This window comes from Corylus avellana, chromosome ca1 (assembly GCF_901000735.1).
Source record: "Corylus avellana chromosome ca1, CavTom2PMs-1.0".
Classification (NCBI taxonomy): Eukaryota; Viridiplantae; Streptophyta; class Magnoliopsida; order Fagales; family Betulaceae; genus Corylus; species Corylus avellana.
This window is the reverse complement of record NC_081541.1, coordinates 32,244,093-32,269,427: the sequence shown is the minus strand read 5'-3', so window position 1 is coordinate 32,269,427 and position 25,335 is coordinate 32,244,093. Positions and strand designations below refer to the sequence as shown.

Genomic DNA, 25,335 nt, shown 5'->3' with positions numbered 1-25,335 from the left:
AGTCGTATTTAATGACTTAGGTCATTTTTTGACATATTGTTGGCCCATTTTCAACTCAAGTTGGACCTAATATTTATCTCAAGTTGTTCAGCCTATAGTGGCTCATTTTTGCCCTTCCAACTCTGGCAATTTTCTAGCCACAATCTCCGGCCATTTTTCGGGCATCATATCCGATCACCGCCACCGCTCACCATTGCAAAAAAGACGTTCTTATTTTCAAACTGAAAGTTTCAGAATGTTTCACCTTGAGTTTGAGGGATGATAAAATATAAAATACGGTTCCATAATAAGTATATAGTCCTTATATGATAACTACCTTATAGGATTGATTATAATAATGTTTCAATGGTAATCAATTAATCAAAGCATACTTATCTTTAGCTTTACTTACCATAATTCTTCTATAAATAAAAATATTTTATATTGTAAATTTCATCAAAGAATAAGGCCTCATTTGGTTTGCGAAATAAACCTTTGTAATAGATTAGCTAATTTTAAGTATAGCTATTCATTTGTCCGGTAACACACTATTCCTAGGAATAATTTATTTTCATAGGACTACAAATCTCATACACACAAGATTAATTAATCCACTAAAAAATGAGTGGTTTAGCTAATCCTTAAGTAATTGAGTACATTTTTCAAAAATACTCATATAATTTTTATTTTATTTTAAACTTAAAACAAAATAAAAAATATGAAAATAAAGTGGGTGGTGTGACCTCCCTTGCCATCACATTTTAGCCACCCCAGATTTGCTTCATGGGTGACCAGCCACCCACGGAGCTCCTATAGGGTGGCCGCAGCCACCCTTGACCGCTTCTCTGGGTGGTTAGCCACCATTTTATTTTAGGGTTTTTTTTTAATACGAGTTTGAAAATATATATATATATATATATATATATATGGGGTTTTTTGTAAATTTGATTCATTCCAATTTTTGCATGTGTGTTGTTACCAAACTAAGGAATATGAATAGCTATTCTATTCCACACTCTTCTATTCCTAGTAGTAAGAGGTGTAAACAAGCCAAACTTGAGGGAGCTTCCCTTGTTTGAGCTCGACTTGTTTAAATTTTACTCGAGCTCGAGTCGAGCTTAAGGACGAACCAAAAAATCGAGCTCGAGCTCATAATAAGTCAAGCTAAGCCGAGCCAGTTCACGAGCTGGCTCTTATATTTAATTTAATTTATTATTTTATTTTTTTGTTATAAATTTAAACTTCAAGTACTCTTAAACGGCTTAAGAAGCCAGCTTGCATATGAGCATTTGCTTAGTTTGGCTAGCGTAGTATGGAGCCCGAGTCAATACAGCAAGGCACTTGGTTTCGAAGAGAAAGGATATGCAACCTTTTATAATAAAAAGATGCTATTAGAAAAAAAAAAAAAAATCATTAATTTTTAATATTAATATGAGGAATTATGTGAATAACTATCAATTCGAGCCTTATACGAGCTGCTCACGAGCTTAGCCGAGTCGAGCCGAATTAGTTTCGTTTAATATTCGAGATAGGATTCGTGTTTCATTACTCAAGGAATAGCTATTTCTCTCATTTTTTAGAGGAATAGTTATTCATGTATGTAAGAAATTAGTGACTCCTACAAGAATAATTAATTCTAAGAATAGACCCTTACTAAACAAAAAAATGACTATTGCATAAAAATAATTATTCAATTTTAAGAATTTATTTCGCAAACCAAACATGCCTGTAGTCGTTTTAAATTTTTCCATGTTGGAGATAAATGTCTTACAACTAATCATTGGTAAATCTTTATCTCTCTTTTTCTCTACGTCTTCTCTTACTTTACAAAAAAAAAAAAAAGAAAAAAAAAAGAAGCAATGATATTAATGAACTAAAAAAATTCTCGTATTGTGGGACTCATTCTTGCAATGCTGACATAGTGACATGGCAGGATACAATTGGTTCCCGGTGAAGGCCCACCTATGAAGCCCATCAAACCAGCGGCAGGTTTCTAAAGCGAAGCCCATGCACTGTTGTCATACATCACAGCCGCCACTGCTCGGCGGAGCTGATCTCCCAAGCCCCACCACCACCACCACCACCAACCCAACATTACATAGATGAAGACGTTATGCAATGCCCTCTCTCCCTACTCCAACTCTCAGGCTCTCCCAAGAAACGTTTCGCACCAGACCCAGCAAGAAACGCCCACTCCCCAAGAGTCCCTGCATTGTCCAGTCCATCTTCAACCTCGCATCCCAAGGTCACCTCTCCCAGGCCATCTCTTCCCTCGACCTCTTAGCTCGCAAAGGCCTCCGATTGCCCTCCAACTCTCTCGCCTATCTCTTGCAACAGTGCGCCAACTCCCGGTCTCTTAGACAGACCAAATTGGTTCACCTCCATTTGAAGCTCACGGGGCTGAAGCACCCCACAACGTTTTTGTCGAACCAGTTGATCGCTGCGTATTTCAAATGCGGCGAAGAAGTTGAGGCACGCAACGTGTTTGATAAAATGTCTGCGAAGAACCTGTACTCGTGGAATAATATGCTTTCTGGGTATGCGAAAATGAGGATGATTAAGCCTGCTAAGAAGTTGTTTGATAAAATGCCGGAGAAGGATGTTGTCTCGTGGAACACTATGGTGATTGCTTATGCCCGGAGTGGGTTTTGTGATGAAGCTTTGAGGTTTTATAGGGAGCTGCGGAGACAGTCAATTGGGTATAACGAGTTCAGTTTTGCGGGTGTTTTGACAGTTTGCGTGAATTTGAAGGAATTGAAGCTTACTAGGCAGGTTCATGGGCAGGTTTTGGTTGTTGGGTTTTTGGGGAATGTGGTGATTTCGAGTTCAGTTCTTGATGCTTATGCGAAGTGTGGTGAGATAGGAGATGCGAGGAGAATATTTGATGACATGAATGTAAGGGATGTCCTTGCTTGGACCACCCTCGTTTCGGGATATGCTAAATGGGGGGATATGAAATCGGCTAGTGAATTGTTTGATCAGATGCCTGCGAAAAACCCTGTATCATGGACAGCTTTGATTGCTGGCTATGCGAGAAATGGTCTGGGGCATGAAGCACTTGAGTTGTTCACAAAAATGATGATGCTTCGAGTTATACCTGATCAATTTACATTTAGTAGTTGTCTATGTGCTTGTGCAAGTATAGCTTCACTTAAGCACGGCAGACAGTTACATGCCTTTTTGATACGAACTAATTTTAGACCTAATACCATAGTTGTGAGCTCTCTCATGGACATGTATTCAAAATGTGGGAGATTGGAATTTGGCAAGCTGGTTTTCAATCTTATGGGTGATAAGCGAGATGTTGTGTTGTGGAACACAATGATATCTGCTTTAGCTCAGCACGGTCATGGTGAAGAGGCAATGAAGATGTTTGATGATTTGGAAAGTTCAGGAGTGAAGCCAGACAGAACCACCTTTGTCGTTGTTCTCAATGCATGTAGTCATTCAGGTTTTGTGCGGGAAGGGCTTAAGTTTTTCACTTCAATGACTTGTGATCATGGCATTGTTCCCGATCAAGAACATTATGCGTGCTTAATTGATATCTTGGGCCGAGCTGGATGTTTTGAGCAGCTGATGGAACAGCTTGATAAGATGCCTTGTAAGCCTGGTGATCGAGTTTTGAATGCCTTACTCGGTGTTTGCCGAATTCATGGAAATATAGACTTGGGAAGAAAAGCGGCTGAACAACTTATAGAGTTGGAGCCTCAATCTTCTGCTCCCTATGTTTTACTTTCAAGTATATATGCTGCACTTGGTAAATGGGAGTCGGTAGAGAAGGTGAGAAAGCTTATGGATGAGAGGCATGTTAGGAAAGAGCGTGCCATCAGTTGGATAGAAATTGAAAATAAAGTGCATGCTTTCACTGTATCAGATAGGTCGCATCCTTTGAAAGCGGTAATAAACTCGGCTTTGGAACATTTAGCTCGACATATGGAAGAAGATCCTTCATTACATAATGCTGAAAGGTAAAAGTCCATCAATATTTTTCTCAGTCAGGTGATTCTGGGTAGACAAATACGAATTATATTTCCAGTGAACTTCTTAACTTACAACATTTTTCTTTACTTTTCACAAGTTGGCCTTCTATTCCGATCAGATTCTATACAGTTGAATCTTCACAATGATATACTTGTGAGATTTTGTTCCAAAAATCAGATAACTGACTCCATGAAGATGTTTGCTTCCTCGTATCATTATTTTCTCTCGTTGATTCTCTAATAAAATTGGCAATGAGTTTTATGAATGTCATGAATCTGTATTTTGTGCATTTGAGTATCACATCAAATGCAGTATCTATTTATTTTTTTCGAAATGGTTTGATAATAATAGGTTAGCATAAATATAGGTTTGAAACCCATACAAACCTCTAGACGATGAGGTTTTTCTACTTCAAATTAGGTGGCATACTGTTGTTTCTACATATGGATGAGGCTTGCAATTGGGATGGCTTGTACATGGCCTATAGCATGTACTGGCAGGCTTGGGGTGAAGTCATTAGACATAGGGGTGGGCTTAAATGGAAACCGGATTAAGTTGGGCTTGGCTTTGCCTGAGGCCACAGCCAAACAAATCACATGTCTAGACTCTAGTTGGCACAACATTATGTAAACTCGATTCTTTAATGATTGCTGTTTGTTAGATAAGTAGAAACAGCAGAGTGATTGACATCCCACCCTTTGTAGGCAATTTGACTGGCCTGATGTAACATGCCTGAGCTTATATTTTGCAAAACCAGCCTGAGATGAGGTAGGGTTGATCTTTGGGCAACCTGTTTAACCGTTAAGCTTGGCTTTGGTTGGATATACTCTACATATTCACTCTGTGATACAGCAATTAAGAGACTTGATATGCTATATTTGGTGACTGTTTATACTGCTGGATGCATTTTTATTGCTGTTTATTTTATCGAACTTCTTTTAGGTGAATACTGTCACACAGTACTCTTCTAGCTCCAAATTGATGACAGACTTGTTAGTCTGTTACTATTTTGAATAGGTTATCGATTTCATTCAGTGAATATATCAAAGCAATAAGTGATGATGAAATATCTTCAGCATACCTGTTACATGAAGTGATCTAAAACCAAAATCTGTTGGAGGACTGGGAGTATCACATGTTATATTTCCATAAGTTGAACCTGATGAATTATTTTATTATCTTTATGTACTACGTACTCGGCAATAACCCTTTTTGTCTCCTCGAAAGTTAAGTATTCTACTGTTCTTACAGAGCTTTATTCTTGTGTAATATTTCAGTTGTTTGTACTGCCAATTTATCAGATTTCATGTTAGGTACCAAGTGTTAGTCAGTAACACGCGTGAAGATTACTAGTTTGAATCGAAATAAATATATGTATAATGCTTTTGAAATGTTTTCTTCACAGTATCAGAATGGGATGGATTCAGAAGCAATTATAAAAGCCAAAAAGTTAAAGAGTCAACTGCTATGAATCATCCCGTAAATTTCGGGCTCTAGCTCTCATAAAAGCTACATCTGTTCTTTTACCTTCTTTTTCTTCCAGAGTGTCACTATTTAGAATGAGACAGCAACTTGACCCTTGAACCACTTATTGAATGCACATGGTAGGTCCATGAAGATGGTCCAAGGGTTTTTTTAACTGAGAAATATTGCACTAAAAAATGTGAAAACAAAAATATGTTTAGCATTTTTCTTCTTTATTTTCTAATTAGGGTTACGTAGGATCATCCTAGTGGACCATTATTCTTTAAATGGCTTTCCACCTCATTGGACTCCTTCAAAGGCCCTTCATGCTTATCCAGTAATATTAATCATATAAGTGATTTGACATTTTTCTTGTCCATGACTCTTTGTTTTAGCCTTTAAGCAACAATTTGATTGCTTGCTTTACATTCGGGCAGAAAGGGTACACTGTACTGATGATTGTTCCTGTCATCCCGTTTTCACCATTTGGTTAGCACCTATTAATGGGGTTAAGTATTGCATTTGGTATAAGAGAAAATGTTCAAACTGGAGAGCTTTTTACTAGAGTTGGTGGAAATTACTTATAAAGCTAGTTATTTAAATCATCACTTATTTTAAAATTTTAAATTGTTAAAAAAAAAAAGGTTAAATACTAAATACCCCTATGGGATTTCATAACTTTATTTTTTTCCTCTTCGGGTTTCACTTTTATCACAGGAGATCCCTGTGATTTTGATAATAGACTAAATTAGTTATTTTGTCAGTTGACCGTTAGTTGACTTAACGGAATTCCACGTGGACCAATCCAATGTTGACACGTGACACTCACTTAATTTTTTTTTAAAAAAATTTAAATTAAAAAAAAAAAAGAAAAAAATTGACGGTGACTCTTTGGCCACCCCCATCTGGCCGGATGGGAGCCTCCCCCTTGGTGCCCAAGGGGGTGGCTGAAACCACCTCCAGTGGGTACTGGGGGTGGCTCGACCACCCCGTTGGAGCCAAGGGGGTGGCCGAAACCACCCCCAACGGTGGTTGGGGGTGGTTTCGGCCACCCCTTGGCTAACGAGTGTCAACAGTACTGGAGTATTCTGCACCATCCAGCCAGATGGGGCTGGCCCAAATGGCCAAGAGCCACCCCCAATTTTTTTTCCTTTTTTTTTGTTTTGTTTTGTTTTTTTAAATTAAGTGGGTGCCACGTGTCAATATTTGATTGATTCATGTAGAATTCCGTTAAGTTAACTAACGATCAACTGACAGAATGACTAATTTAGTCTATCATCAAAACCACAAAGGACCTTCTGTGATAAAAATAAAATCCTAATGGAAAAAAATAAAGTTATGAAACCCCAAGAAAGTATTTAGTATTTAACCTTAAAAAAAATATAATTATTTAATTAATAATAATCTAACACTCTCATCTTTCTTACGTGTGAGCTCAAACTTTATTAATTAAAATAGAATGTGAATGACCGAGCGAATATTCGAATTCAAGACATTTGCTTTGAGATGAATGATAGGGTCCATAGGGACGAGTTTCGAAATCAGAACTTTGACTCTAAAATTGTGTTAAATATCTATTTATCTTAAAAGTTTGAAAATTTAAGTTTAAACTGATTGATATATATATATATATATATATATATATATATATATATATATATATATATTTCATTATTTAATTAATAGTCTAACAAAATAATACTAATTGATGATCAATTGAGTGGCAGACCTTGACACTTGATTTTTTTTCAACCAGAGGGGCCTTCTTCATCATCTTTCTTTTTCATATTGGTCTATTTATTTATTTTTTTGGCTGTCTTTTCCTAACTTTACTAGTGATTTTATTATAAGGTGGTTGAACTTGAACCCCAGCACTCCACCTATGACTACGACCCTATGCTTGGATTTATCGGCCTCCAAAGAAATAATCTGCTTCCTAATCCTATGGTCATGCGGTGGCTCAAGAGGGCCACAAAGGCCAAAGACCTCATTTAACCTAGTTACTTTACCACGTCTTTTGCAAAGATACTGTTTGTAAAAATTGACATTTTAACCTAGAGTGCTAGATTCATGAATATTTCGGTTCTCCAAGTACTCGACATTATAGGGGTTGATCAGTGGGTCAGCCGGTTTGATTTCGATTTTAACCAACAAGGTTCAGGTGAATAAATCAAGCCACCTGTCAATTAGGCGAATAATATTTTAAAATTTCAAACAAATCGGATCAAAAATTGGGTTTAGAGTGTTAAAGTAATGGTTAAGTGATTAAATTTACCTCTTCCTACAAGTTTAAGCTTTTGGGACAACGGGTGATTTAATATGGTATCAGAGCTAGGTTCACAATCTCCCATTGTTGCACGTGTTGGCTTGGATGTCCTCTCGCCGCACGTGTTGGCTTGGATGTCCTCCCGCCACACGTGCCTAGCCCAATTGGCTGTGGCCCACCGTCACCTATTGTCGCACGTGTTAGCTTGGATGTTCTCCCGCCACACGTGAGGAGGCGTGTTAGAAGTCCCACATTACTTAGGTATTAAGGAGATGTGCCATTTATAAGTTGAGGGGAAACTTTAACTCTCGAACTAGCTTTTGAATTGAGTTAGGCCCAAAACCCATTTCTAATATGGTATCAGATCGAACCTTGACTCCGTCAATTCACCCTCAATTTAATTAAATATTCCACGTGTTGGGCCTCACCTATTAAAAGGGAGTTTAAGCCCACACGTGAGGGAATGTTAAAGTAATGGTTAAGTGATTAAATTTACCTCTTCCTACAAGCTTAAGCTTTTGGAACAACGGGTGATTTAATATGGTATCAGAGCTAGGTTCACCATCTCCCATTGTTGCACATGTTGGCTTGGATGTCCTCCCGCCACACGTGCCTAGCCCAATTGGCTGTGGCCCACTGTCACCCATTGTCGCACGTGTTGGCATGGATGTTCTCCTGCCACATGTGAGGGGACGAGTTGGAAGTCCCACATTACTTGGGTATCAAGGAGATGGGCCATTTATAAGTTGAGGGAAAACCTCAACTCTTGAGCTAGCTTCTGAGTTGAGTTAGGCCCAAAATCCATTTCTAATATAGAGTAAGTAAAGTTGATATACCCGTTTTCTATTTTTTACCAATCTCCTCTGCCATCACCTTGCCTCACCACTTCTCCTGGCCTCATCTCGTCACTCCTATGCCGGTGTTGTCGTGCCTTTGCCTCGTCGATCTACACCGCATTAGGTTGGTTGGCCGGCAAACGATTAAGAATTGAATTGAAAGGGGTTTCATTCGATGGCCAACTTCTATAGCTAATGAACCAATTAATGAAACCTCTTATTGTCTTCAAGGGGTAGCTCAATCGACAGTGGACCACGTTTTATGAAGCAGAGGTCACTAGTTTGAATCTTCTCTCCCCCTTTTCTTGTGTGGACATGTCAAAAAAAAAAAAAAAAAAAAAAAGCCCTCTTAGTAACACTCATCAGTACGCCAATGATAGCGTAAATCCGATCCGAGGGGGTTGCAGCTTAACCTTTATTTGCTTGAGTCTAGTAGCTGGAGAAGCAGTTCGGGATATGTAGAGAATTTTCCTATTTAATCCACCAAGATAGTTGGAAAGCATGCCCGGCAACAAAAATTAGTTTCCAAATTAGTCGGCAAAGGAGACAAAGCATATAAATTATGTGCCTACCAATGGAAACTTCATCCAAGACATAAAACACGTGTAAAAAAACTATAGGCCCCCAATGGAAATTTCATCGATTGATCCCATGACATTTGGATAATCCCAAAAAACAAAATGTTTGGACAGGTGGACCAACCAAAGAGAAATTTCGATCATAACTCCCCACCAATAATGCAATCAAAAGCCGGCCCAACCAAACAAAAGACAACGCACGTATGATCACAAAAACCATAAAAGCTTGAAACCACAAAAAAAAAAAATGATAAAAAAGGTTGAGTAGAAGAGGAAGTAATCTCTCTGTCACAACCGAAGAAAATCTATAATTCCCCAATAAAATCCCATCTGACGTTACAATGCTTCTTCATATTAAAACCCATCAAAGAAAACGAAAGAAGAAGAAAGAAGAAGAAGAAGAAGAAGAAGATGGGTTCTCATGTCTCCAAACAAATGCAGCGCCGGAAGGCGATCTCAACGGAGAAGAAAGCTCTCTGTAATCTCAAAGAAAGCTGCGGGAATGAGTATCCGGGGTTTGATTACAGGCCCCCAGATAGGAAGAACTGGATGTCCGGCCTTAACGCCGAGAAGCTTCACGTGAATCAGATTGTATGGCCGGGAACTCACGATTCCGCCACCAACAGAATCGGCATCCCCTGCGTTTCTCGCCCTTTTGCGCAATGCCAATCCTTGTCTATCTATCACCAGCTTGTAAGAGGCGCCAGGGTCCTCGATGTCCGGGTTCAGGAGAACCGGCGCGTGTGCCACGGAATCCTCGTCACCTACGGTATTGACGTTGTCATCAAAGACATCAAAAAGTTCTTGTCGGAGACACAGTCGGAGATCATAATCTTGGAGATTCGTACTGAATTTGGGCATCAAGACCCGCCTGAATTTGAAAAATACCTCGTTGATGAGCTCGGGGAGTTTCTGATTCACCAGGACGACCACGCGTTTGATAAAACAATTGCAGAGCTTCTGCCGAAGAGAGTAATTTGTGTTTGGAAGCCAAGAAAATCTCCTCAGCCCAAGCCAGGGAGTCCCTTTTGGAGTGCTGGGTATTTGAAGGATAATTGGGTTGACACAGATTTGCCATCCACAAAGTTCGAGAGCAATCTGAAGCATTTGAGCGAGCAACCGCCGGTTTTGTCGAGAAAATTCTTTTACAGGGTGGAGAATACAGTCACCCCGCAGGCTGATAACCCGATTGTGTGTGTCAAGCCCGTGACAAGACGGATTCACAAATTTGCGAGGCTGTTTATTGCCGAGTGCTACTCCAGGGGCTGCGCCGATCGGCTGCAGATCTTCTCCACAGATTTCATAGATGAAGATTTTGTAGATGCATGTGTTGGGGTTACGCACGCAAGGATTGAAGGGAAAGCCTGAAATTTCTGTCTTTCGATCTGTTCTTCTTCTTGTTTGATGGAGATATCATAATCGCCCTGCGTGTTACTATTTTCTTTCTTTATCTATGAAAAATCTGCTCTTCATTTGTTTCATTGTAATATAATTTGTGTGATGTATAAAGGGGTGGGCAAATATTAATCATATATTGGGGTTTGATTATATCTTCTGGATCAGCAGGAAATTTTCTCCTTTTCTGGTTTTGGTTTTCCCTACAAAGGTTTGTGTTCTTGCTTTATCAGATTTTTCCTTCCCATTAAGCTGCACGGACAAGCATGGATTTTATTTAAGGGTTGCTAGAGATACTATAGCTTTTACAAATTACCAACCACTCAAATGTGAACTATTACGTGGTAAGTCATTTGAAACTTACTATATTTACAAACTTATGTAGTAGTTCACATTATTCTTACCATGTCAACTACTAAAATATAAACCACTAATGTGATAATCCACAAAAATATAGATTGCCATATAAGTTTATAAAGAGATTATAGTAAAAATTATAATATCCTAAACATTTTCTTACTTACATATTTTCTAAAAAAGAGATTACTTATGGATATGCAAACAAGTCCTTATCTTTTTGTTGTGAATTGGAAGGTTTTGGGGGAAAGGGCGACACCTTCAGGCCCTTCCCACATTCGCACAACTGAGAAAAGTGTTTACTTTTGTTTGCCCAAATGAAAGATTTTGGAGAATTAAACCACCCTACACCTATGCTATATTTTGCTGATCTCAGATGAAAATAAAGAAGGTGATTGATTGGTCTGAAACCTTCTGACTGTGTTTTGGGAAGGGCCGAACCCAAGGACCCAAAGTCCCAAATTTTTTTTTTCTCAAAATCAATTCCAACATTTTTACTTTTTACATAACATCAATCATTTTTTATTATTATTTAAATAAAAATATCACTACAAAACAATTTTTTTTTACTTTTTCATATAAAACATTCTTACCTTTTTTCTCACATCAATCAAATCTGCTACAGAACCGACCCACTCCATTTTTCAAGCCCCTTCCCAAACTCAGCCTAGGTCTTCAGCCTTTTCTTCCTCCATATTGAGGCTCTTTGGCCGCCTTGTGCGTTTGTTTTTGCTCCTTCCTTTCTCTTTTCTCTCCTCTCCCATCTCTTGGTGTTTTGCTACTTTTTTTCCCCTCCTTGTTTTTCTCCAAAGATCACAACTCCAACTCCGTCTCCGCCGTCCTCTCAGCCAGTCAACCTTGTCGCACTGCAGCTCTCCCAGGAACGACTTAGAGTCCGATTTTTGGCCCTTTGTAGCTAGATTTGCTCTCCTTTGTTAGCCTCGACCACCCATGCGCCTCTCCTTCTATCTCTTTCTTGGCCTTTCCACTTTCATTTGTCACCCTTTGTGCCTTCTCTTGCCCTCCACGCACTGATGGTACCCGCAAGCTGGAGCGTGGATCACACGTGCCGGCGAGTGGCCTTCGCCCGGCTATCAATGATCCTCGTTGCTGCCTTCTACCACAGAAGCTAATGTTTGTTGGCTTTTTGTTTCTGTATTGCTGTTTTATTTTTTTGTACGATTGTTTTATTATTATTATTTTTTTTATAAAAAAAAAAAAAAAAAAAGAAAAAAAAAGATGAAAAATAAGGAACGTTAAACCTATCTATGCTCCACAATCTAATTGGCAAAGATCATAGGTATGGATAATTACATCCAACCCCCTCGATCTACAGCAGCGGTAGAGCTATGTCACTCAACTTCAAAACCTCCAAGGCAATTAATTACCTGTGTTTTATTACCATCAACCTCGAAGGTTCGTTGCATTACAACTTGTCGGCTTCATCCATCAAAAAGAGACTTTTGGTGGTATTGACTGAAACATCTTTATCGGTTACCCCAGAGAGCACACAATAAAAAACAAATAGGTACAAAATTAAAGATGTAGCTCCAAATACAGTGACGGAAAAGAAGACAAACAAGGAAAATGAAAGAATGTACATCAAAGAAGTATTACTGCTCAACACCCTTTTGCTTGAGATCTAAAAATTATATGGTAGTAGCCTGTTCAGACCAACCCACCCAAAAAACTTGCTAAGACTGGAAGACTCAATGGTGGCCTTTTATCTACAGAATTTGTGTCTTAAAACTTCCTCTAATCTTTGAAATATCAATGAGAACGCTCCTGCAATGAACACAGCCCACAACTTAATAAAATTGTTCCACAAGATAGCTTGGATAGGCACATCAAGTCACCTCAGACTTCAATTAATAAAAATTTCCTTTCGCGTGTAAGATGTAATTAGCACGATCAAAAGTAAGAACACATTAGGGATGATGAAATAAAAGAGTAATTGCTGGATCATAACTATTGAGGGATAATCTAGCATTAATAAAATTTAGCACGAGAAAGAGCAATCTCAAACTACGCACTGAAGTAGAGTGAAACAACAGTGAAGACTCATGGTCGGGAGACATTAACAAATCAAAAAGAAAAGAAGAGGAATAAACCAAAAGCAGCTTCCTGTAGATGCGATACCATGAGGAAAAGGGGTTTCTCAAGGTAGGAGACCTCCAAGAAAGATCAATAACTGCCTTCTCTCTTGATAGGTATATACAACTCACTAAACATATGGGAATGAACCCGTTTCTAAACCCTCCGCTCCCTATTTATGAGGGAAGGAAATTTGTAATTTGGTCTAAACTCTAAAGACCTTTGGCAAAAATACCAATAATTACTCATAGAAGTGCTAAGATTCAAGGTTTCACAAGATGAGGGCAAGACAAAAAAGAGGACAAGAGTTTAGGAAGTAAATATAAGGGAAACCAAAAAAAAAAAAAAAAAAAAAAAAATGGTAAAAGAAGATTAACAAAAGAAAAGGTACAAAAAAGAGCAGCATGAACAGAAAAGATGTACATACACAAAGCCATATTGATAAAAGAAGGATTTGTTGTGAATAGCTTAGTTGAAAAATGGATTTCCAGAATCTTTTTACGAATAGGCGGACAGTGAAAATGATTAGAATGCTACAACAAGAGCTTCTTTTCTAAGAACAAAAATTTGATTTTAGAAGTATTAGAGTCAGGGGGGAAAGTACCTGGCACTGGGTTATCTCTATGCTGTAATGATCCTTTCACCAGAAGTGTCCCGGGGATTTGCTGAAAAACCTGTTAATAGAGAGTAAGTGAGACAATTTTAATGAAAATTCCAACAATCCAACTCATCAATCAAGCTGGAGAAGGAGGTAAACATACCGAAATGCGAAAAAGTAAGTTATTTAAACGAGGGTGCAAACAACTTGAACTATTAAATGTCTCTTCCTCGTGTTGACAACTTCTAGCTTCATCAAGAGGTTGTAACTCATCCTTCAGGATTGCATCACAATGATCATTTGATGCCGTGATCTATTAAAATTAGATTGTATGTAAGCACACAGAAAGATCGGATACAAATTATTTCAGATGCTATGATAGATCAATAGTGATAACTTACGTCGATGGTAAATGAAGAGGTGTTCAATTCACAGGATGCACCACTAGTATGGAAGAAAGACTCAATCGATTGTAATACATGAAAAGCACTGAATTGGCGTTGAAGACCCTAAGAAGTTGACAAGAACACAGCATGAGATGTAATGTTAGCAGGAAGAAAAAGGTAAAACATGAAATAAGAATATAGATATAAACAAATGCATTTAAAACCTCATATCCCAACGTTAACATGTATGCACATGTAGTAGAAATAGTCAAAGTCTGCCAATGCATAACTTTGCTTAAAACTTTTTTTGAGCCTATGGCTTGGCTGATCATAAATGTATATATGGTACAAGCATCTTCCTCTTAAATTTACCTATGAAGTGACTATCTGTTTTTTATACTCATTGAGGAAAGGATAAGTTGTTCTTCATGTAGGAGTCAAAATAACAATACAGAAAACCTCAGACTGGACAGCATTCTTAGGCAGAAACACAGAGAAAGATTGTCAGGATCTTTTTCATTTTCGGGAACAGGAGCCAAAGCTGAGAATAATTATATGGGGCTCAAGGAAGGGGTAAGGAGCCAGATCATCAAATGTAGCAAAACCAAGGAATTCCACCATAAATATCAAATTGCCCATGTAATCCATCACTCACAGTGCAATTTCACTAAATCCAGCTAGATAAGTTTCTTAAAATTGGGAAAATTCAGACATTGTCTCAAGAAATTTAAAATAGATATCACAACCTCAAGCATGAAAGACATGATATTCTTCTCAGCCACGTGAGGTGATACTATCTTCCTCACTGGAGGGACAAAAGACCAAGCTAGCCCCCATCGACATGTTTGGCCTTGGACAAAGTCAGTAGTCTTTACTATGGTGACTCCAACCTCTCGCAGCTTTGACATCAGGAATTTGAGGTTTGATTTTCTCCCAACCATTGAAGTGTACCACCTACAAAGAAATCTAAATTTTCTAAGAGAGTATACATTGACACTTGGCTGATTAATAAGAACAGTTTACGAAGACAAGGATAATACCGAAAAGAATGCTTCAGAACAGCACTATCTTCAATAATACGAGTTATAAAAGCCTTTTCTCCACCATGACAAATCATCTCCTCCGGAGTCCCACCACAAGAAGTTTTTGGATTCAGTCCCGCTTCATCCATGGATTCAAAAAATGGAGGATTACACATGCAGAAGTCGAACTTCTCACTGTCCCTGACAGCACCAATAAGTACAGGTGGCCCGTTATACGTCTTGTTCGCATCAGCATGTGGATCGAACGAAGTGGAGGGCAAAGGATCCACCTCCTCCTTAACCATACTCCCACTCAACTCTGTTTTGCTCTCACAAAAGACCAACTTGTCATCGTGCAACTCTTCCATAGAAGGACTCTCTTCATGAATTTCAACCTTTCTAATTTCAATAAGTTGCGAAATTTGTGGATTATTCTTAACATTTTTCCCAGCCCACTCTAGGGCAACGTCAGTGACATCTGCAACCAAGATCAGCAAAATTAAACTGCTATTAGATTCTGAGTTTGACATAAACAAATTTCAATTCAAAATTTGATAAGCGTCACCTATAAAACTGAAAAGCTACCTGATCCAACAAAACTCCACCCAAGAAGAGATGCACCAAGAAGTGGATAAATGCAGTTGGCTCCAGTTCCTATATCAAAACCCCTCACATTATCTCCACTGGTGTTAGTCTTTCCTATAATGTCAGATGCAAGAAGATCTTCAATCCAATGGATATAATTGGATCTGTTGGGTACTGTTGGGCAGAGCTGCCCATCAGGAATCCACCTAGAAAATTGAATTCCCATAAAAGTTCATCACATGTCAAAATCTACCCAACAATAAAATCATATAACCAAAGGGCTCGCTCACTACCATACCAAAAGAAGAGGAGGCTAGGAAATATAAAAATGGCCACTGCATCAAGACAATTTGATCACCCATATATTTGCATATCCAAGAGAATACACTGCTTGCTTCAAAACTAAATTTAGAATCTCTGGGACAAAACTACTAGGCTAAAATGAGTTGGTTATTTTTTTCTTCTCTTGTCACCAACATAACATAATATCACAAAGACAAAAACTTTATCTTTTGGTCACTTATACAACATGGTCCTTACTATTCTCAGTAACCACACACGTAACACATTTACGGTGCATTTGATTATTCCCATAAAAACTCTTAAGCTCCACCGCATCATATGTAGCAATTGAAGAGGAAAAAAATAAAAGTATAACTTAGCGCATTTTTTAAGGTTTATAGAGTTCAAATTTAGAATTTCACAATTACCAGTCTTTCAAAGACAAGAAAGAACAATAACAACGAAGAATAAGCGAAATGCACAAACTGGGTAACCCTCAGAAGATTAAAAAACACGAATTTCCCAATTTTTACATACAAACACGACCAAAGCAAAGCCACCCTTAAACACAAACCCAGTTTTTTCCAGGAAAAAACAGAACAAAACAGAACTTGCCAAGAAACTACATGTAAAACTTGATGCTTCCAAAAGAAAATACCAATGGATGCCATGGTCGTGGAGGAGAAGGACCCGGGTCAGCTCTCGGGTGGCGTTGAAGTCGGTCCAGTCGATTCTGGGGCGACCGTCGCGGCCGTAGAAGACGAAGGGCTGGAACGAAGTGTAGAGAGAGGCCAAGAGCGCGAAGTCGGGTGGGTTCTCGGAGTACTTGTTTCTGGGATGGATCGTGGGTCGCTCCAAGTCCCTCCTCCTCTTCTTCTTGCTCGGCATTTCTGCAAAGTTTCGGTGTATCGGGTTCGAACCCTTGTGTGGGTTTGAAAGGGTTTTTGTGGGTTTTCACTTTTAACGTCGGAATCAGGAAACAATAACGAAAGCAATGACATTTATTTGTAAAGGCGACATTTAGACTTACTAAGGCGAACGTGTCGACATAAGATAAGAAAAATGTAATAATTTTGACAAAAAATTTAAAAGCCATTGTTTTGAACTCTACTAGTTGTTAAACTAATGATTAAGTGATTAAATTTACCTTAAGCTTAAACTTTTGAGATAACTGGTAATTTAACATCGTATCAGAGTCAAAGTCATGAGATCGAACCTTGACTCCATCAATTCACTCTCAATTTAAATTAAATATTACACGTGTTGGGCATCGCCTATTAAAAAAGAGTTTGAGCCCACACGTAAAGGATAATGTTAAACTAATGATTAAGTAATTAAATTTACCTTTTCATATAAGCTTAAGCTTTTAGGATGAATAGTAGTTTAGTACTAGTAGCTTGAAGTGTTTTTTTTTTAAAAAAAAAAAAAATTATAGTTTTTCGAAGTATATTTCTAAAGGTTATAAGGTAAGCTCAATAAACTTTTCTAATAACGACTTTTGTAGATGTTAAATTTTTTTTTTTTTCTAAGCAAATTACAAACAAAGGGAAGGGTTATATAGGGGGTCCTTCCCTCCCACTATTGATCATAAAAGAAGAGAAGATATGGGTAGTATTGGGAATGCTTCCAAACACAAGGTTAGTAGCGCTCACTTTGCAAGATGGTGGGCACAAAAGTTTGTACTTCTTGAAACTTTTGCAACATTCCAAATTTTTAATCTTGAAAATGCTGAAATTTCAGTGGTATGTCATAGATGATAGGAGCAAAGGACCAGTTTAAGAGAAGAGAGGGCTGATTGATAGCCATAATTGTAACCAAAGAGTCACCTTCCAACATTAATTTAGAGCAGCTATTGGATAGGGCAAGGTCCAATCCCGTTAAAGCTGCCATAGCTTCTCCTTTATTAACATCCCGAGAGTTCAGCTTTTTGGTGAAGGCCAAGAGAATATCACCTTTGTCATTGCTAAGTATTGCAGCAGTAAGAGCAAAGACATCTTTTGTAGATGTCATTAGCAAAGGGTTTATTAAGGTATTATTTGTTGTTGTAAAATCTAATTATGTTGCCTTAATAAGTCTTAGTATAATTTTAGAGGCTCTAATTTTCTGCCTGACTATTTCTATACGACAATACATATTTTGATTTTAATGAGGTTTTGAGATTTATAAACGGACAAATATTCTTAAGAGAGTAAGAGGAAAATTGGCATGTTGGTAGAGAGTTGATATGCTTAAAAGCATAGAGATTGATGACCTGATTTTCCAAACTTTTATTTAAATATCTCATGAGAAAATTAAAGGAAAAAAAAAAAACATTCTATCGTAGAATAATGATATAAGGAGGATTAGAGTTCTCCAATGTGACGTACCTTTTAAAATTGTCATTGAATTTAAAATGATTATTATTAAATTTTGATCTATTAGCAATTTTAAGTATCATATCACATTTGAGAGGATTCTAAGAAAACTATTGCTAGGGAGCCAAACAAATGAGCCCAGAAAATTTACCAAATTTTCTGTCATCCAAGCTATTCCCACCTATGCAATGAGCGTCTTTCTATTACCCAAGACACTTTGTAAGAAAATAAATTCGATGATGGCGCGATTTTGGTGGGGCCACCAAGAAAATTTGTCCAGAATCTCTTGGATGGGATGGAAGAGGTTGGGAATGGCAAAGAGTAGGGGTGGAATGGGATTTAGGGATATCGAGTGTTTCAACCAAGTTATGTTAGCAAAGCAAGGTTGGCGGTTGCTCAAAGATCCTACATCCCTGACAGCTCGAGTTTTGAAGGCAAAATACTACCCCCATGTTAACTTTATGGAGGCCAGATTGGGATCCCATCCCTCTTATGCATGGAGGAGTATATGTAAGGCAAAGGAGCTATTAAAGGAGGGACTCATTTGGAGGGTGGGAGATGGGCAATCCATTAACATTTGGGGAGATCGCTGGATTCCATCACCAACAACCAATGCCATTCACTCCCCTAATCATCTACTTCCAATTGATGCAAAGGTCAGTAGCCTCTTTGATGCAGAGACACACGGGTGGAACATCCCACTGCTCCGAGAACTTTTCAGTAGTGAGGAGGTGGACCGGATTTGCAGTATCATTCACTGTAATGGCAGACAACCTGACTCTCTTAATTGGAATGGGACACGAAACGGGATTTTTTCTGTTCGGAGTGCTTACCATCTAGGAAAGGAAATCATGGAACGAGGACGTTGTTCTGGGTCGAATGGTCCACGGGATGAGGTTTTCTGGGGGAAGATATGGAGAATCAGAGGACCAAGGGTGGTTCAGGTTTTTCTTTGGAAGGCTTGTCACAACATTTTGCCAACAAAGGAAAAACTCTACCAACGAAAAATTGCTGCCAACCCACTTTGTCCCCTATGTGAAAGAGATATAGAAACCCCGGGACACATTCTCTGGAGCTGTCCCTCGGCCCAAGACGTGTGGATGGAGTGTAGTCGAAAGCTTTAGAAGTTTCCCAGTAAAGGAGAGGAGTTCACCACCATCTTCAAGTCCCTTTTATCAAAACTAGATGAGGATGAAGTACGGTTGTGTGCTGTAATAGCAAGACTCATTTGGTTCCGCAGGAACACAGTGGTCCATGGGGGAGACTTTGAGCATCCCAAAATGGTGGTAAAACAAGCAAGAGAGCAAATCGATAGCTTTGAAGCAGCAATGGCCACCAGACACATCGGAAGAGGAAGCCCGACGGAAAGGGAACCCAAATGGAGCAAACCACCTGAAGGTTTTCTGAAAATTAATTGGGATGCATCTTTGGATACCCAAAACAGAAAAATGGGTTTCGGGGCAGTAGCTCGAGACAATGTGGGACAGGTCGTGGCAGTACTCTGTGACTCAAGACCGTTCCTCACTGATCCAGAAGGGGCTGAATCTTTAGCTGTGTTGAGCGCAGTTGATTTGTGTCATCACCTGGGGCTGGAACGTGTTTACCTGGAGGGAGATGCCAAATTGGTAGTCCAGGCTCTGCAACAAGAGGACAACCGGGGTGGAAAATACGGGCATGTGATTCAGGAAGCAGCTGAGTCTTTGAGTGGGCTGCACGAATGGAGGGCCCAATACGTTCCACGACAAGCCAATGCAGTGGCACACTGCCTAGCAAGATTTGCTTTATCTCTCACGGATAAGACAATTTGGTTAGGGAGTTTTCCTTTATGTATTAGAGATAATGTATTGACAGATCAAGCATTTATATGAAATAAAACCAGAAGTTGTTTTCAAAAAAAAAAAAGAAAATTTGCCAAATTGGTGTGGCAAGAGTTTTTAAATTAAAAAATGCAATTATCTCTCTCTTGTCTGTCTCAGTTTGAAATTTTTTTTAAATTTATTTATTTGCCTTCTTAGTAGTACAGTAGTTTATTATTCTAAAGAGTATTGATTTTTTGTCGACAGATAACATCAAATTTTCTGAAAAATCCATAAGAAGACAAGGACATTATAAGAACTATTGTAGTGAGTGCTACGCGTTTTCTCGAATGAAAATTTTCTCAATCACACCAATTACGCATCCTCTCTAATGATGTGTTTGGCTTTTAAAAAACTCTACGATTGGACCCCATTTATTGGCGCCGGCGGCATCATTAAACTGTTCTAATCCTCATTAGTCATTTCAACGACAAAATCATTAGATCCCAATAAATTCTATTCTTGAGAATCAATTTCAACAACAAAATATTATGATTGAACAACGTTGTTCGATAATACTTTTTTGTTTACTTTTTTTAAATAAAAATACTGATAAACTTATCAAAATATAAAACACTCCCATAATATTTAAAATTATTTTTATCTTTATGTCATTTTAAAATAATTTCTAAACAGAAGACAAAGCATTTAAAAAGCCATAACAAACCGAACTATATATATTCTAGACAATGACTCTCCATTATGGATAGGGATTTCTTAAATTTTTTTTAAAATTTGAAATTTTTAAAATTCATAAGTCTCAGTCATTTATCTTATTTAAGCGTTTAAAATAAGTAAGGTTTCAGAATTTAATGAGAAACTATCATGCTTTATTTTAGACGCTTAGATAAAATATACGGCTGAGATTTATGAATTTAAGAATTTCAAATTTAAAATGAATTCTATGAGATCTCAATCCCTCGATTGTAATACATGCTATTCAAAATTGTTTAGAAATCATACCAATCGTATCCAAGTACTTGGCAAAGTGTTCAAATTCCCAAAGATGCGCGAGTCGGCGACTTAATGTTCATAGCGTCAATAGGCGAGGCCTATGGGCAAAATCCAAGGGAAGCTCCCGCAAGGGTTGAGGCCATTGGGATATCTTCCCGGGGTTTTCCACTTTTTTTTTTATTATTATTATTATACGAGAATTCAATTTTTCATGTTGAGTATTGAACTTTAGGACAAATTCATGAACTTTCTTCTTAATTAAACATTACTGAGAGAATACAAAATAAATAAATAAATTTTAAAAAAAAAATAGAAAAAAGTTGAGAGTAATATTAGAAACTACACTTTATTCCACCACATTTTTTTTTTTTTTTAATAACAATTTGATTTCATTCATTCATCAGAAAAACAATCTAGAGCACTAATGCTCTAAACAAACAATAGTATAAAGCTCTACATAGGATGAACACAAAGCTCTAGAAGTACAACATCATGGATAACCTCCGAAATTTCTTCCATCCATATCTTATCCATGACGTGTCGGATTGGAGCTTTCGCAAGACCATGTACTGCCCAATTCGCTTATCTTCGAGTGTGTCGAGTCTTCAAATTCCTTAAATGCTTAAGCACTCATTTTGCATCATCAAGGACTTGCCCATATTTGCTCCAATTTTGATTTTGGGCGATGAGGGCCTTGACCACTTGTAGGGAATCACCTTCCAAAACAATCGATTGTAACTCTAGATCTCGAATAAATTATGTAGCACTCAAAGCCTCATGCGCTTCTGCCACCACTGAGTCCAATATAATTCCTATTGTTACCGCTCTAGCTGCAATCACGTGTCCCTCAAAATCCCTTGCAATAATGCAAATTCTCATCCGACAAGTTTTAGAATCTAAAGTAGTATCCCAATTAATTTTGTAAACTCCGCTAGGAGGAGCTTGCCATTTGTTTTGGCCTGAATCCACCTGGGAAGCCATGGGTACGGTCTCCTCAACATTTGCATCCTGTATTCTTTTAAAAAAACCTTAGCTTCTTTAATTAGCATATTTAGATGCAAAAATTTCCCTACGTGCACCACTGTATTTCTTCTAAGCCATATCTTCCTAGCAGTCACTGCATGGAATTTTATCTCCTAATGAGTGCACCGGTCCACCATTTGCTCCCATATTTCTACAAATGTGTTACCAGTCCACGTACTCTTTTGCATCGTCCGCCCACATTCTCCCCATACATCCTTTGCCGAAGGGCACTCCCAAAGGACGCACAAAACCGTTTCTTCTTTCAATTGACAAAAATTACAACAGGGACTTTGAACAATACCTCGCTATTTTAAATTGGCTTTCGTGGGAAGAATATTATTGCAAACCCGCCAAAGAAACATCTTCAATGGAGTAGATTGGCAATATCACGTCAACGCAATAAAATAATAACATAATAAAAATGTAATTTTAAACATTATTCTTTGGGGAAAATGCAGTTTACCCCCCTGAAGTTTCAGGGGTTTTTTAATTTTAATCCCAAAGTTCAAAAATTGGCAATTTACCCCCCTGAAGTTTCAAAAATTGGCAATTTAAACCCTCCGTTTAATTTTTTCGTCTAAATGGACGGAAATCTGTGAAATTACATCACTACCCTCAGTCTTTTTAAAAAAAATTTCCTTCCAATTAAACGGAAGGTTTAAATTGCCAATTTTTGAAACTTCAGGAGGGTAGATTGCCAATTTTTGAACTTTAGGGTTAAAATTGAAAAACTCCTGAAACTTCATAGGGGTAAACTGCATTTTTCCCTTATTCTTTTCTATGAAGTAATGCAACTATTTAACTTATTTATCACATTTATTTAACACTAACTAACATGACACATTTTAAGGAACTTTTTTTTAAAAAAATAAAAAATCGCTTAAAACACGCTATATAAACTGGGGTACAATGGATGTGTAGAGTAAGAAGAGTTATCTTCCATATATTGCTGCTAGCTCCTGCATTAATGGAGTGAGAAGGAGCAGAGTGGGACCTGAGATTCCATGAAAGAAATTGTAAGCCTATCCACAATAAACAGTTAGCTGAGTCAGCATGGTGCAGCATCCAATGGATAAGCCTTGGAAAAACCAATTTCCACCACACCCAAATCAACCATGAGTAACCCCACACCCCCACAACCTTTTACTCTGTTATTTTCTATATAAACGCATGAACCCCTCCCTCCTCCTTCACTTCAAAACTCTCAACCTCAGCTTCCTCAATGCTTGCCTCATCCTCAACCCAATTTCTCCAATACCCATTTCAAACCACCCTATACCGACAACAACCTCAAACAAAACCGCCCTCTCTCAGATTTCGCCCGCATAAAACCGTTGCAGCTTGTACGGCGACAGGGGAGCAGACGACAGAGACACAGCAGCTTCGTTTTCGGGCTCATCGAATGGCTTCAACTGTTTCGTTGTACGAGGTTCTTGGGATCCCCATGAGCGCGAGTTGCCACGAGATCAAGGCCGCCTATAGGAGGCTGGCGAGAATGTGCCACCCTGATGTGGTGGCTATCAACCGGAAAGAAACGTCGGCCGACGAGTTCATGAAGATCCATACAGCGTATTCCACGTTGTCCGACCCCGACAAACGTGCTTGTTATGATAGAGAGATTTATCGGTATCGGCCGCGGCCCTATGCTGCTTCGTCGGCGGCCATGGCGACGGCGATGTCTGGGTTCTCGGGATATACTAGCAGGAACTGGGAGACCGACCAGTGTTGGTAGCTAAAATTAGATTTATAATCATAAATATATACATACGTATATATCAGTATATGTATGTATATTATATTATATATAGGATCATCATCCTGTTCTTCACTTTCTGTAATCAATGTTTTGAGATTTGAAAGCAGAGTAGAGAGAAGTAAGAACAGAGCTAACGATGCCGTTTCTTTTTTGTAATGGGCATTCCTAGCTTTTCACTTTTTAGAGAGGGCCCTGAAAAATGTTTTCAGGTATATATATATATATATATATATATATATATATATATATATATATAATTTGTATGTCTTTTAATCCACTTTTTGAGTTCATAATTTCATAATTAATTTATATCTCTTGCATTTTTTTTTTTTTTTGGTACGAAGAAATTAAAAATTGCAAAGAACATATTCTATGCATATGCATGTGCAGTGTGCTAAGATAATCATTTTATTTTATTTTATTTTTATTTTTTAAATTTTTTATAGATACTATCATACTAAGATAATCCAACTTTGAAGTCAATTGGAATATTGGAGACATCAAAACCATCGAGATAAGGACATTTTATAGGACAACTTGAGATTTCAATGGCCACCAGCCATTGTTGAGAAGAGTTAATATCGGGGTGAAGTTATTATGTGGCATTTTTATTGGTAGTAGTCATCTTCAAACAAAGAAACAAATGAAGAGGATTATGCTTTTGTGTTTTGTATGTAAAGAGGGAGATAGAATAGCTCATGATCACGCAAAATTTGGCATGCAGTGATTAACAAACCGTTGTGGTTGGAGAGCGTATGGGATTTGGACACAAATTTCTTCTAAATTATTCTAATCCAATTTTGAGAAAATATCTTTCCTTCGAAATTGGCTTCATCCACCCGACATCAATAGATTGATGTAACATTAATGGATGAAATCCTAAACTAAAAAAAATAAATAAATGGAGCGGATAGATCTCCTATCCGTTACCTAATATTAGGGTGGAAGTTATTACGTGACATGACAATATTTTAATTTGTCTTTGTCATAATTACTTCACAAATCACCCAATTATTGTTATTAATTAATTAACAAAAAATGTGTATTAGTAGTTTAGTTTTAGGATAAATTAAATAAAAGAGTTTAGTTAAAAGATGCACGAACACATTGAATGTGGATGCAGTCAATGACCTCGAACTTTCTGGATTCTGATTAAATTCTCTAAGGTTGGTCGGTGAATTTTGTCAGCAAGACGAGGCATCAATCGCTAGGCATTTATAGGCTTTTGCGCGCCCACAGTTGATGTAATACGATATGCTGTGTGCAGAGTTCAGAGGAATCTGTCTCAAAATTTGAAAATTTTTTGGATCACATGCTAGAGACTAAGATTAGCACTAATTAGAATAATTTAAATGAAAAGTTTGTCGTTAATTTAACCAACGACCTTTTTGGTCTGTTGCTGCAGAGAGTAACTGCCAACTAACAGTCTTCCTCTCAAAATACACAAAAACAAACAGACAAGGTAGTTGTTTCACCCCTTTTCACCCTTCCGGTAAACTTGACAAACTTTTTACTGAAACGTAAAAAGGAGAACTGAAATAAAGTTCTCTGGAGAAATATCTTTTTGTT

The 25,335-nt window shown here is 38.0% G+C and overlaps 4 protein-coding genes across 5 annotated transcripts; 3 read left to right on the top strand and 1 right to left on the bottom strand.

Annotated features, from left to right (window-relative positions):
- The first annotated feature begins 1,918 nt into the window (after positions 1-1,918).
- Positions 1,919-4,225, top strand: LOC132189767 (pentatricopeptide repeat-containing protein At2g21090). Its single transcript, XM_059604555.1, has one exon. It carries the CDS (start codon positions 2,098-2,100, stop codon positions 3,949-3,951), a length of 1,854 nt encoding a protein of 617 aa, XP_059460538.1. The 5' UTR covers positions 1,919-2,097; the 3' UTR covers positions 3,952-4,225.
- A 5,114-nt stretch (positions 4,226-9,339) lies between these two features.
- Positions 9,340-10,652, top strand: LOC132189391 (uncharacterized). Its single transcript, XM_059604126.1, has one exon. It carries the CDS (start codon positions 9,516-9,518, stop codon positions 10,470-10,472), a length of 957 nt encoding a protein of 318 aa, XP_059460109.1. The 5' UTR covers positions 9,340-9,515; the 3' UTR covers positions 10,473-10,652.
- Positions 10,653-12,221: 1,569 nt separating this feature from the next.
- Positions 12,222-16,761, bottom strand: LOC132167968 (uncharacterized). 2 transcript variants are annotated; one of them, XM_059579023.1, is made up of 8 exons: positions 16,482-16,761; positions 15,542-15,747; positions 14,975-15,434; positions 14,681-14,900; positions 13,950-14,057; positions 13,712-13,861; positions 13,555-13,624; positions 12,222-12,641 (listed from the first exon to the last, which is right to left on the bottom strand). In XM_059579023.1, the coding sequence occupies exons 1-8, from the start codon at positions 16,709-16,711 to the stop codon at positions 12,580-12,582; spliced, it is 1,506 nt and encodes a 501-aa protein (XP_059435006.1). In that variant the 5' UTR covers positions 16,712-16,761; the 3' UTR covers positions 12,222-12,579. The 2 variants fall into 2 exon arrangements, with proteins under 2 accessions (XP_059435006.1, XP_059435007.1); XM_059579024.1 differs by having other exon boundaries at positions 14,681-14,888.
- Positions 16,762-22,952: 6,191 nt separating this feature from the next.
- Positions 22,953-24,079, top strand: LOC132167086 (chaperone protein dnaJ 11, chloroplastic-like). The gene has a single exon (XM_059577982.1). The coding sequence runs from the start codon at positions 23,233-23,235 to the stop codon at positions 23,740-23,742; it is 510 nt and encodes a 169-aa protein (XP_059433965.1). The 5' UTR covers positions 22,953-23,232; the 3' UTR covers positions 23,743-24,079.
- Positions 24,080-25,335: the final 1,256 nt, after the last annotated feature.

Excerpts from the sequence above, each read along its gene's own strand:
- LOC132167086 (XM_059577982.1), top strand. The coding sequence starts at position 23,233 with ATGCTTGCCTCATCCTCAACCCAATTTCTCCAATACCCATTTCAAACC.
- LOC132189391 (XM_059604126.1), top strand. The coding sequence starts at position 9,516 with ATGGGTTCTCATGTCTCCAAACAAATGCAGCGCCGGAAGGCGATCTCA.
- LOC132189767 (XM_059604555.1), top strand. The coding sequence starts at position 2,098 with ATGCCCTCTCTCCCTACTCCAACTCTCAGGCTCTCCCAAGAAACGTTT.
- LOC132167968 (XM_059579023.1), bottom strand. The coding sequence starts at position 16,711 with ATGCCGAGCAAGAAGAAGAGGAGGAGGGACTTGGAGCGACCCACGATC. Across the intron at positions 13,862-13,949 it reads CCTCTTCATTTACCATCGAC|ATCACGGCATCAAATGATCA; the intron begins GTAAGTTATCAC and ends TAATTTTAATAG. Across the intron at positions 13,625-13,711 it reads ACTTACTTTTTCGCATTTCG|GTTTTTCAGCAAATCCCCGG; the intron begins GTATGTTTACCT and ends CTCTATTAACAG.